At 35.2% G+C, this 13,275-nt stretch overlaps 1 protein-coding gene and 1 pseudogene across 1 annotated transcript; one reads left to right on the top strand and one right to left on the bottom strand.

The window, feature by feature from the left end:
• Positions 1-1,421: 1,421 nt before the first annotated feature.
• Positions 1,422-3,440, bottom strand: LOC113277832 (annotated as a pseudogene).
• A 5,953-nt stretch (positions 3,441-9,393) lies between these two features.
• Positions 9,394-12,467, top strand: LOC113279630. The gene is made up of 5 exons (XM_026528307.1): positions 9,394-9,595; positions 9,995-11,062; positions 11,176-11,382; positions 11,671-12,210; positions 12,322-12,467. Exons 1-5 carry the CDS (start codon positions 9,394-9,396, stop codon positions 12,465-12,467), a joined length of 2,163 nt encoding a protein of 720 aa, XP_026384092.1.
• Positions 12,468-13,275: the final 808 nt, after the last annotated feature.

Below are 13,275 nucleotides of genomic sequence, written 5' to 3'. Positions count from 1 at the left end.
AACTTGGCTAAAAAAAACTGTCAGTTATGTCAAAGACGGCATTGATGCATGTGTGCAGCAGGTATGGGCATTGGGAAGTTGTGCAAACACTCGTGGTCTAACATAGCATTCTAAATTTTCCATTTGTTTTAGGTATATGTCTGTAGGCTATTGTAACTTGTGATATTTGACACGATATCTATTCTTGCGTTATGTTTGTTTTCAGGTTATACAAGTTTGTTCTCCTTTATTAAAGTTTGTAGATAAAAACCAATAAAGAAGTCGAAAACTCCTTTATCGAAGCACAGCCAGCGTCAGGCCACGGCCTGGTACCAAAAAGAACAAAAAAAAAAACTTGTTTCTGAACAGCCTAGCAGCACAGCCAGCATCAGGCCACGGCCATGCCATGCCATGAGCGCTAATCTCTCACTCTCTCCTGTAAAAATTTCTAAATACAAGTAGCAGAGGAGAAAATGAAATCAAGTTCAACATTACTGCAACTTGATACAAGGGCAATCTTCAATTATTCATTTCTGCATCTGCATACTATAATGTGAGAAATTATCATGGTTCAAGAGAAGGTTATTATAATACAGTAACACAACTTGAGTGTTTTGTAACGGATGAGTGTAAGTTTGGGAAGATTCAGAAGCTGGTTGACGGGTTGAGATACTTTGACCGATTGATTCTGGAAAGGCCATTGCCATCCATTGTTACATTTAATCAGGTACTGGGATCATTATCAAAGATCATGTGTGGTTCAGATGTCATTGGTTTGTATAAGAAGATGAATTTGGTTGGGGTTGAACCAAGTTTTATTACATTCAACATTTTGATCAATTGCTTGTGCCAATTAGACCAACTGAATCATGGGTTTTGTGTGCTTGGAGAGATGTTAAAGAGAGGTTATCTTTTTTTTACCCTGAGAACCAAGTTTTACACTGACAAGAAAGACTTCACAAGTCTCAATTCTGATGAGAAGGAAAGAAAAGGAAAGGTACTCAGCTATAGGTTCTGGTTTGGCAGTTGGTTTGGTTGGTGAGACTGGATTCTATATTTCTCACCAGTTGGCATCCAATGCTGCTGCAAATAATTGACAATGGAAGATACAACAAACAACCATTAGATCAGGAAACACAAGAATTCTATAATCTGTTGCAGATTCTGGGGCTCACAAACTCTGGTGGAGGGAGAGCACGTACTTTACGAGCCTTCGGACTAGTTTTAACCTCTGAATTAGTAAGAATGATATGAAAAACAGCATTAACACCTCCTTTTTGTACACTTTGGGCTCATTACTTGAAAATCAAACAAACAAGAATGAAAACTGTAGTAGTCTCATTCCCCATAGACACATTCATATGAAAATCAAAATGGAAATCCGTAACCTGGAAAAGATATTCTGTTGTCAATAGCAATATCGAAATCTATCATATCCCAGTTCAGTTGAGAAAAAAATAGCATCGTCTGCATTGTTACAATCATTCACATTCAGAGGGGAAAAAAAGCAACAAAGAAAACTAAGAAACATTTAGATTGTAAATCTTTCTTGTCCTTTGTTACCAATCAAAAAGACGATTTGCTGAAGGGGCTGACCGTATAATAATGCATCAACAACTCAACCAGCTAAACCGCCACTAAGCTTCAATTCTTCCACAGAGTAGCATCTAAATTGACCTGGTCCATGGAACTCAATCAGAGACTAATTGGGTCTATGGAACATCGCTATCGTACAGTTTTTCTTTATTTGGGTTTTGAGAGTGTAAAGATTGTTACAAGTAAAAGAAGAATCACCTTCACTACTAGACTTCTTGGCCCAGCGATCCAAAGCCACTGATCGGCCAAATCTACAAAAAAAAGCAGCTAACAAAGGTAAGCTTTCACTTCCAATTCAAAAGAATAAAAACTAGTGACTAAAATGTTTGAGAACCACAAAATACCAAAATCACTTCCCGTTGTAACAAAGCCAAGTTAAGATGACATCACTACGTCGAATTATACATAAAAAAAAAACCTACTCCAAGGTTGCGTTGTTGGTGGACAGGATGGTGACAGTAGATGTGATGAACCTAGAGAGAACTTGGCAACAAGACTGAAAGAGTTAAGCAGTTGGGACAGTGATGGATGCTGTGAGGTTAATAAGGTTGGCTAAATGGGTGCAGTCGGGGGAGCAAATGTAAGTCCAAAACAATGTTGAATATAACTAATATCCGTATAAAATTTGTATATGATCAACAGCACATTCACAATTCAAATCTGCGGAATAAACATGCTTACATAACAAACAAAAGAGAACTCACCCTACAAAACACCTTGCTTTGAATAAGACCGTATGGAACAGGACCAAATTCGCGTGAATCTTGTGAGTTATACATGTTGTCTCCTTGGATCCAAATATGTCCCTTTGGCACCTGTTTCAGACCATTAAAATAGAAAACTTGAACGATGAGTTAAGAGAATAGTAAAAACATCCTTGAGACGAACTTAAATCATGTCGATACTGAAATGAGATTATTCTTCCTTTACCGTAATAGTTCGACATTCCTCAGAATTCAGCGGGTCGACCAAGTAAGTTACATTGTCTCCTTCCATGCCCAAATACGCTTAGTAAGAATCATTTTAGGATTCTCAGGTGAGCGAACACTAACTATATCTCCATTATTCACCTTTCCTAAACGAGGCGATATCTTTTCCACCAAAATCAAATCACCAGTTTGACTTAAAGTCGGGAGCATACTAGGACCATAGCTCTGGAAAAGAGAAAAAACATTCTAACACAATTGTCCCCTAATTTATAGAGCTAAAAGAGTAGAAATTAAATTGGGATCAATTGCTTACAAGAACAGGCCTGCAGATGTAGGTCTCAGTAACATGAAGAAAGCAGAGAAATTTTCCTAACAAAACTGTTCGATTAAATGCTTCTTTCGTAATCCCGAAGCCCTTGCCTTTCAATAGATTCCTCAATCCATTCATATCTTCAACTTGCTTTTTCTGCACTTCTCCAGCCTATTCGTTTTAAAATAAACACACTTAAATATATTCTTTTGAACAAATCTTATGACAAATTTAACATTTCATATCCAAATATACAACCAGTTTCTTAAACAGACTAAACTAGTGCATTTTTCTAAATGTACAAGAATTTCTAATCGACATTTCATCAAACACTATCATGGCATAATCGCAACCCAAATTTTGAACATCAGACACAATAATACCTAAAGTGAACTAATCCATACCGAAGAAGAACTCGAATAACAAAGAACCAGAATAATCACATAGATAGGATTTTCCCATAATATGATAGTAAATATTACCTATTTTCACTGAAATGGATAAACTTTTGAAGTTGAACACTCTGTTAGGAAACTCCAATGGGCGTAAGGAAGCGGTTTTCACTGATATGGTTGAGAAATATCATATCTCTAAATCGTAGAAGGAGCTTGCTCGACTAGGTTGGAAGGGGGTAGCTAGTATTTGGAAAAACTAGGAAGAGGGCAATGAACTTCAGCTAGGAAGAAATAGAAGTTGTGCCTTTGTAGCTTGTTCGGCCTATGCCTTGCTTTGCAATACTTGGGCTTTTTTTCCCTTTGCTGTAGAGCTGGCCTAGGGGTGAGCACGGGCCGGTATGGACCGGTTTTTACCTCATTCGCATCCAATCCAATCCAGTATGGATTTCAAATTTGGCATCCGCATCCAATCCAACATCCAACGAGTGTACGGGTAAACGAATTGGGTGCGGATAATCCAATGGATTTGTGTTACTTCAAATTTATAATGAAAAATAAAACTAGTATAGATGACTTGTTATAGAACCTGCACCTTTTATGTATGTATATAAATATAGAAGTTTCATGTACCACTCCAAGTAAACACCTTAAAAATTCCAAAACTACCTATATATTTTCTAGAAACAATATAAATGTTCTTAATCTAACGGATATGGATGTCCAACGGATTTTCAAGATTGCATCCAGGCCCAATCCGTAATCCGTTGGATTTCAAAAATGTTATCCGCGTCCAACCCATTAGCGAACAGTTCGGGCATCCATCCGCAAAAATACAGTTGACTTTGGTTAAATCCGCGGATTACGGATAAAATAATCACCCCTAAAAGTTGTTGTGTTGCAAAAGAAAAGAATCATGTTTTAGGGTATACATAATACTTTCAGGGCATACAAACTAATAGTACCATCTCGGGTGCCCTTATAAGGGGTATTTATTGGGTAGTTGAATTACATATATACCCTCTAACCGTTTTAATTACTAATCTACTCTTACCCTTAATATAAAAACCTAAAATCAGTTTTATGAAAATAGTAATCAGTTTCTATATCACCTCTCCATCTTCTCCTCTAGCCGAACTCTCCATCTCCTTCATGAGAAATTTTTTTCATCGCCGTGATTAATCGTCGATTCGCCAAAATTTGATCGACGATTAAACTAGACTACATAATTGTTCGAACAAAGGAAAAGGAAACTGGTAGGCGTTCAAAATCGTCTTCAAATCCCTCAATTGAACAAGAAGAACCCATTGAAGAAGAAGAACCAACGGAACCTGAAATCGAACCACCAAATCAACCAATCGAAGCACCAACTCCTCAAATGAGGATAAGAAAGTAAGTTCTACAAACTCAATCTCTTTTTTGTTGTTTTTAATCGATTGAATAGGGCAAATTCCAAAAAAAAAGGTTTTAGACGGTTGCAGTGTCAAGTTCGACGCATATGTTAGTTGTTTTTTGTGCCGAACTGTTCTTCAAAATTGCAGCCTGAAAGTGTATATGAACAGTTCGGCATGAAATAGTTTACTTAATATGCGCCTAACCTAAACACGCTTAGGAGTAATATCGTGGGTTCGGCTAGTTCGATAGTATTGAATATGTGTTGAACCATGTTCTGCTGGTTTGCAACGTACATAGACTAGGTGTAGGTTCGGCGCATAATGGCTTTGTCGGGCTTGTCGAACCCTATAGTTGATAGGTTCGGCTTGTTATGATCATTGCATTGCAAGCCGAACATTGCGCTGTTTTACAAAATTAACTAATATTTATTGGGTTCGTCTCATAATAGGTGTTACGGGTAGCCAAACCATGTGATTGGTTATCTCTTACAATCCTAGACTTGAGTTAATTCACCAACTTTCAATATGTTAACGAAATTTTAAACTTGTTTTAGGATAACGAAGGTAAAAAGAGGAGGAGGATGGAGGTTACGCCTTCTACTTCTAAAACACCCGATCCTTTAGGAGGAGGTAACAAAAAATTGGGAGATGGAGGCACAGGAGCTGACAAAGACGCAACATTGGTAATTCGTGAACCACTTCCAGAGATACAAAGAGAAGAACAAGAAGTTGATGGTGGTCATGTTAATGAAGAACCTCAACATCAACCAAAGCCTCTGAAAGAGAAGCATGTCGATGAGCGTCGGGTTAAACGTTTGCACATTCCTGATGAGAATAACGTAATCCCGACTCGAGTTGATGGTTTTTCCCATGGACTTCCAACAGATGGAGGAGGGGTGTTGATCGGTTACGCTGAATCTTGGGCAAAGAGAATATATGAGACTCCTAATTACTACGATGCGAACCGAACATTGAGACACCATAGGGCAGCGGAATGGAAATTGTCCAATTGAAACACATAAATATCTTTAAATGCCCTCATTGTGTGTAAAACTACATTTATCAACAAGCACACCTGCCAATCTAGATGATCTCATTTTCATGCCACAAAATCTATCTCAGCCCTGGATGACATGTATAGCTTGCGTTATTTTGTCATTCACTTCCCCTTCTCCATGACGGTTTTCTCCTAACACTGCATCAAGTTGCTTTTTTTTTCCTTCTTTTTTCTGTAAACAAGGGAAAAGTGAATCATAAAGTTTCTTTCCCATCAATTATCTATAACAATTTATCTCACAAGCTTTGAAACATTATGTTTCTAGTAATAAAACGACTTATGTTGCTCTGAAGGTGGTGTAACATATCTTGAACCTACGCAGGGACATTTCATTTTTCTCTAAGTCTAACCCATCATACAAAACTATTAAATCACAAAGTTTTTCAAACATATTTTGGTTTACTAAAAACGTGGTGGATAAACGATACCATCAAATTAAAGATCGAAACTAGAATTTAGGAATTTTAATCCTTTGTTCCCAATTTGTATGAAAGTAATTGATTATTGGACGCTTGGCTTCTCGTACTTCATAGTAAATAATAATCTAGGGGATGGGATGTCATTGTATCACAACCATGACACCATATGCTGAGACATTTGATCCCAAAAACCAAATTATTTAAATTACACTATAAACTAGTAGGATAAATAAAATATAGTAAAACATCTATATAAGCATGTCATTGGAATCGCTTAAAAATATTTTGTATAGAGGTTATTCTTCTATAAAGTTTCACAACTTGGATACCATCTTTCTAGGTTATTATTCTAACTGAAACAACAAAAGAATATAAACAATTAAGACCTTATGGAATACTTTAATTCGACAAATAATAAAGTAAGATTCTAGAACCACCACCTCTGAACAGTGGATCAGATACAATCTCTTGTGAAAATACAACAAAATATAATTCCCTGTAAACTACTCGAGAACAATCTGGAATTATTTCACCTCCAGAATGCAACCAGCTTGGACACCTAGAGCATCTGTGTGAGAGCAATTGGAACTATGGACAACAAGACAAGGTAACATCTTAGCTAAAAATATTTTGCCAATGACACCTTTTGGGATTATGTGGGCATTATGGTATGAAAGAAGTAAGAGAGTAATGGACAAAAGAAGACACATAGATGACGAGACTATTATAAACGAAGTTAAAAGATTTCTACATCAATTGGATTCTCAGTTTGGATAGTTCATAGGTATATTATTTAGAGATTTGATAACAAATTGGGATGATGTAATGCAATTAGGTCATGGTCATGACAATTTTTGCTTGTCTTGACAGGCTTTATGTTTTGATTTTCTGGACGAGACGACAAGAAAAATTGACTTAATATGAAAAACTAGTGAAAGCTAAAAAAAAAAAAACAGACTAGTACTTACATGTTATGTTACCACCAGTATAGTCACAGTCAAGAGCGCCGATAAATAATGCATGCTCCATCCATATCAGGGCTTCATTTTTAGACAACCTCCCACGTATCTTTTTGAGAATGTAATCGGCAGCCTGATCCATAAGTCACATACTATGTGGAATGTAATCCCATGGGATTCTTACTTGTCACTCTCCCATTTGCCTGAAATTTCAATTTTTTTATTAGATAACAATTCTAGAAATGGCATTTTTATTTTATTAGATAACAATTGAATACTTTCATCCTTTTCTCCACAGAGTCCTCCAAACATTTACTGGAATCTCTCTGAATTGTACTTATGCAATCCATAGAATATTTATAAATAAATTCAAAGTTTAGGTACCATTATGGGGAATTAACAACTTGAACAAAATAGTATTATATTACAATTACATCACTAAATAGGAAAGACTTACATTTTTGTTGAACCCCTTAATAGTTGGTTGCTCCTCAGGGAAATAATTTCGCTCTCCCACTGCTAGATCATGTTTGATCTAGTAGCATGTAGGCCATAAATTTAGGCTATTTTCACGTCAGAAAAGACTTAGGTTAACCAAGGTTAGCAAGAAGTTATTAAAATTAATTGGAATCAGTCTGAGTAGAGCTCCGTGAATCGGCGAACAACTCGGCAAAAATTTTCTTCTCAGATCTCGTTTTCAGTGTTTCTTCAGGTGAAAATCTTGATCGCTTTAATTCTCTTTTTGGTTTACAATGATTACTGATATTAATTGAAGTGTTGGTTAATGTATTATTGTCCTAAAAACACTTTGATTGATCAAAAAACTTCTGAAATGGAGAAATTGAGCAATAAAAATAATTTTAACAAAATTCCTTCGATTGAGTTACCTGATGATTTGTTTGAAAAAAGTTTAGATCCATGGAAGTTCTCTCTTATAGGAAGACTTGATTTACAGAAGATTAAGTTTGTAGATGCAGCAGTTATTCTAAGAAGTCAATGGAAATTAATGGGTGACTGCAGACTCATCCCTTTAGGCAGGGGTTTCTTCACCATCAAACTTGATAATGAACAAGATAAACATCTGATTAAATCCCAGAGATGAGAAGTTTTGAATCAAATTGTACAAGTTAGAAATTGGGTTTCCAACTTTCGTCCAGTAAGTCAAAGAACTTCAAAAGCAATGGTGTGGGTGCGTTTTCCTGGTTTAAGATTAGAATTCTGGAATGCGAAGATTTTGTTTACAATCTGTAATGAAATTGGTAGTCCAATTAAAATTGATAATGTTACTGCTAGGTGTGAAGTTGGTTATTATGCAAATGTATTGGTTGAAGTAGATTTTTCTCAGCACATTCCTAGCAAGGTCTGGATTGGAACAAAGTATGGAGGTTTTTTTCAAGATGTTTTGATTCCAGGTTGTCCTAAGTTCTGTTCATCATGTAAAATTGTGGGGCACTTAAATGTTGAATGTAGATTTGAGAAGAACAATGGTGAACAACAAAGAGAACATATGGATCCAACAAATTCAAAGAGAAGACTAATTCAATGGAAAAGATTAATCCAAAGGAGAAGCCTACTCCAATTCCCTTTGATATCTGTGATTTTTCATTTAAAGAAGATTCAGTAGTTAAGTCTATTCATAATATTGTTCGAGCAAGTACCTTTAGTAGTGAATTTTTGTAACAACAAAGTAAATTTAGCCCTCTGGAGATTGAAGACAATGTAGAAATGCCTGAAGCTCTAATAATAGAAGTACCAACACAAACAACAGTTGAAGCAGTGGATTTGGATAATATTATGATTAAATTTGTTGATGGAAAAAATGGTACAATAGTGACTACACCAGTGCAAGTTACTTCTTGGGCCAAAGTGGTGGAGAAGAATAAAGTTACTTAAAAAACTACTGGGAGTCCATCCTAAGGTAACTAAACAAGCTCCATTGAATAATAAATATAATTTTAGAAAGAATCCTGGTAAAGGGGGTACCATAAACCCTCCAACTAAACAATGAACATAATCTTTTGGAATGTCAGGGGCCTAAGAAGATTAAGGGCTCAGGACAAACTTTGGTCTTTAGTTAATCAATTTAGTCCTTCATTAGTTTTTATAGCAGAACCGAAGGTTTTTTGCAGTGCTTCTTTCTATCAGAAATTGAATCTTCCAGGTATGGAAAAAATGGTAATTCATAACTCTTGTCTTGGTAGAAAAGGAAATATTTGTCTTTTCTGGAACAAAAGTATTGCTCAACCACAAGTCATTTCAGTTTCTGGTCAAATGATTACAGTAAGTGTAGGTGATGTATTAGTGTCAGGTGTTTATGCACATGTCAAGGTTGTTCAAAGAAGACTTTTTTAGTCTGAAATGCAGCTAATAAGTGATCTCAACAAGCCATGGATAATACTTGGTGATTTTAATGCAGTAATTTCTCAAGAAGAAAAATTTGGTGGAAGAGCTCCTAATAGAAATGCAATGTTAGAATTCAGTGAATGTCTTAATCAGTGTGAACTACTTCCAGCTCCTAAAACTGGTTTACAATTTTCATGGTCAAATTGTCAAAAAGGAAGTAAAAGAATTATATGTTCCTTAGATAGAGTGGTTTTCAACCAAAAATGGTTATAGCTTTATGGTGATTGGGGATACAAGATTGGTATGAGGATAGTTTCAAATCATACTCCTTTGTTGGGAGGTTGTGCTAGCATACCCAAACCCAAAAAATATACCAAGAAAATTTCAAAAAATGTGGATCAGTCATCCTGACTTTTTACATGTAGTATCAGATTTTTGGACAAATCAATAGTTGGAGATCTCGCTTTTCAGTTCTTGCAAAAAATGAAGAAATCAAAAAATCTTTTGAATGAATGGAATTGGAAGGTGTTTGGTGATGTTAATGTCAAGATAAGACAAGTTGAAGAAAAATGAAAGTTAGCAACAAAAGTTTCTGATAATAATCCATTTGATGAAGAGGCTCTTAATAATTTAGTAAAGGCTCAAAATGAGCATGCAAGCAGAGAGGTTCAAGCAAATACATTGTTAAGGCAGAAATCTAGAATTAAGTGGATTAAAGAAGGAGCAGCCAATAAAAGCTTCTTTCATACAAATATGAAGAATAGAAACTCAAAAAATATGATTTGTGAACTTGAAGATAAATATGGTAATGTGATTGTGGATCAAGAAAAAATTGCAGACTTATTGGTGAATCACTTTCAAGAAAATTTTAAGTATAAACTAGTGGATTGTACTGACAATTTATTAGATGTGATACCTAAAGTCATTAATGAGGAAGATCAAAAAATGTTGGATAACATTCCTGATGAAGAAGAGATTAAGAAAGTTGTTTTTGATATTGATCCAGAGAATGCTCCAGGTCCTGATGGTTTTTCAGGCATATTTTATAGAAGTTGCTGGGAAATAATCAAGAATGATTTAGTTAATGCTATTCAATTCTGCTGGAGGAGAAATTTTATACTTAAAGGAATGAAATCAAGCTTTTTATTCTTACTTCCTAAGGTGCAAGGAGCTAAATCTGCAAAAAATTTCAGACCAATTGGGTTAAGTATTATCTTCAAAATATTCACAAAACTTATCACTAAGAGAATGAGTGGGTTAATGAATAAGTTAATATCACCTCAACAAGTTGCTTATGTAAAAGGGAGAAGTATACATGAACAAGTAATGCTTGCATCTGAGCTTGTCAATGAAATGAAATTCAAAAGAAGGGGAGGAAATTTTGGTATAAAACTTGATATTTCTCAAGATTATGACACAGTAAGTTGGAAATTCTTAATCAAGGTGTTAAAGAAATATGGCTTCTCTTCTTCTTGGTGTGAATGGTTAATTATATTGTTCAAATCAGCAAGGATATCTGTAATGGTTAATGGTGGTCCATGTGGATTTTTTCCTGCGGAGAGAGGATTGAAACATGGAGACCCATTATCTCCAATTCTGTTTGGAATAATGGAGGAAGTATTAGGCAGAAATATTTCAGCTCTGGTTGATAGGGGAGAGTTGCAGCCAATGGTCACCAAAAAAGGTATACATCCTACACACCTATTTTTTGCAGATGATGTCTTTGTTTTCACTAATGGGGGAAAAAAAGTCTTTTGAGCCTTCTCAAGCTTCTAGATATCTATCAATCTAGTTCAGGTCAAATAATCAACAAAGCCAAAAGTAAGCTTTTTGTGGATGGTACTTCTCAACAGAGGAAGAAAATGATTAGTGAACTAGTAAATATGGAAGTGGCGAAATTTCCAGATAAATATCTGGGTGTGTATTTTGCTTCGGGGAAGATCACCTCTGCAATGGTGTGGCCAATAGTTGAATTAATTCATAGCAAGTTAGCTGCATGGAAGGGTAAATTGCTCTCATTTCAAGATAGACTTGTTCTTGTTAAATCAGTCCTTTGAAGTGTTCCAATTTATAACATGTCAGTTAACAAATGACCTTCATCAGTGATTAAAGTTTGTGAAAGGATAATTAATAACTTTCTATGGATAGGTGATGGAGATATTAGAAAATTTAAAACAATTTCTTCGAACAGAGTATGCACACCATATGAAGAAGAAGGTCTTGGCATTAGAAGATTGGAAGTAATCAACAAATCATTGTTAATGAAGATGATGTAGAAAATTCTGAATTCAGATGAGGAATGGGCATTATTCTTCTCTGCCAAATTTAAAGACAAATATGGTCAATGGTCTGAAAATTGGAAGCAATATTCTGTTTGGAGGGGGTTGAAATGGGCATGGAATGAACTAAAAGATGATGTCATGTGGTGTGTGGGATATGGATCAAAAATATCTATTTGGTTTGATATATGGAGTGGTGACAGATCCTTAATTAGTCTAATTGGCTACACAGATTATATTAGAAATAATAAGGGTATGAAAGTACAGGCTTTAATACATGAAGGCAAGTGGATAATTCCAGATGAATTACAACAATACATTCCTACAACAAATTTGCCAGTGATAAGTGCTGGAACTGACAAGAGAGTATGGATTTGTGGCAAAAATGATAAATTTTCAACAACTGATGCAATTGAGAAAATAAGAAGAAGAGAAGCTATTCTGTCATGGCCAAAATACATTTGGCAAAACTTTCTTCATCCCAGCATTGCTAGTAATATCTGGAAATTACAGAAACAGGTGTATGTGGATGATGTAATAATGGCAAATAGAGGTTTTGAAATGGTCTCAGTTTGTTGTATTTGTGTTGTAGCATAAGAAAGTATGCATCATATACTTTGGGAATGTCAGTTCAGTGTGGTAGTTTGGAGTTGGTTGAATGCAGTATTTGATTTTGCTAATGCATCATCATTTGAAGATGTCTGTAAAGCAGCTGAGAAAAAAAAGTCTAATAGTCAAGCAAATATGGATGATTGTAGCTTGTGCAACCATGAAAGAACTATGGTTTCAGAGAAATGCAAGGTTATTTGAGGAGAAAAAACCTAATCTGAATCGTTTTAAAAGTAGAATTTTTTCAGATGGTGTGTGAAGGAGGTTACAGAATGGATGGTGTCAGATGGAAGCATACATATGAAAGTCAAATACTGAAATTTTTCAAAATTGGTGTTGGAGTCTGAATTTCTTCTTAGCTCATGGTTAGCTAAATTTGAGTCTTATAATTGTCATTCCTATGGTCTGACTTTTAGCTCTTTTTTTGGGTCTGTCCTGTACCTTTAGCTGGCTTTTTGCCTTTCAATCAAATAAAAAATGAGTGATTCAGCAAAAAAAAAAAAAAAAAAAAAAAAGCCACTGTTAGAATTATTTTGGTTTCATAACCTTTTCTCTTGTTGTTTTCTAATTTTCCCTCTCAAGTCTCACCGATCAGAGTCATTAGACTCAGTACTCTAACTTTTGTTTCTATTCCAAACCTCGATCATCAAAGTTAATTTATCATTAGAACTTCCTAATTCTTGTAAACTATTTTATGAAAAATAAGAAACCTGCGCCAACATAAAAATCAACAGAATCAAATAAGTTGGAAAAACCACTACAACCCGTGTGATGATTAGAATGTTTGATGTTTGTAGTGGTGATTGGTGATCGTCTTAGTAGTGTGAATTTGATGATGGTGAACTTGTTTCTTCTCTTGTGAAATCTATCAAAATCCATATATTGATCGGTGCCCGATTATTTTTACACAAAATCAAGACTACTTCCCAAAGGGAACTTATCTTTCCTTTCCAAGATTTATAACATCACGGATTAGAGGATTAACATTTCGTTCATACTTTGATAAACC

Source organism: Papaver somniferum, chromosome 5 (assembly GCF_003573695.1).
Source record: "Papaver somniferum cultivar HN1 chromosome 5, ASM357369v1, whole genome shotgun sequence".
In the NCBI taxonomy this organism is placed as follows: domain Eukaryota; kingdom Viridiplantae; phylum Streptophyta; class Magnoliopsida; order Ranunculales; family Papaveraceae; genus Papaver; species Papaver somniferum.
This window is presented reverse-complemented; position numbering and strand designations above follow the sequence as displayed.

Excerpts from the sequence above, each read along its gene's own strand:
- LOC113279630 (XM_026528307.1), top strand. The coding sequence starts at position 9,394 with ATGCAGCTAATAAGTGATCTCAACAAGCCATGGATAATACTTGGTGAT. Across the intron at positions 11,063-11,175 it reads GCCAATGGTCACCAAAAAAG|GTCAAATAATCAACAAAGCC; the intron begins GTATACATCCTA and ends AATCTAGTTCAG. Across the intron at positions 11,383-11,670 it reads CAAGTTAGCTGCATGGAAGG|ATGAGGAATGGGCATTATTC; the intron begins GTAAATTGCTCT and ends TTCTGAATTCAG.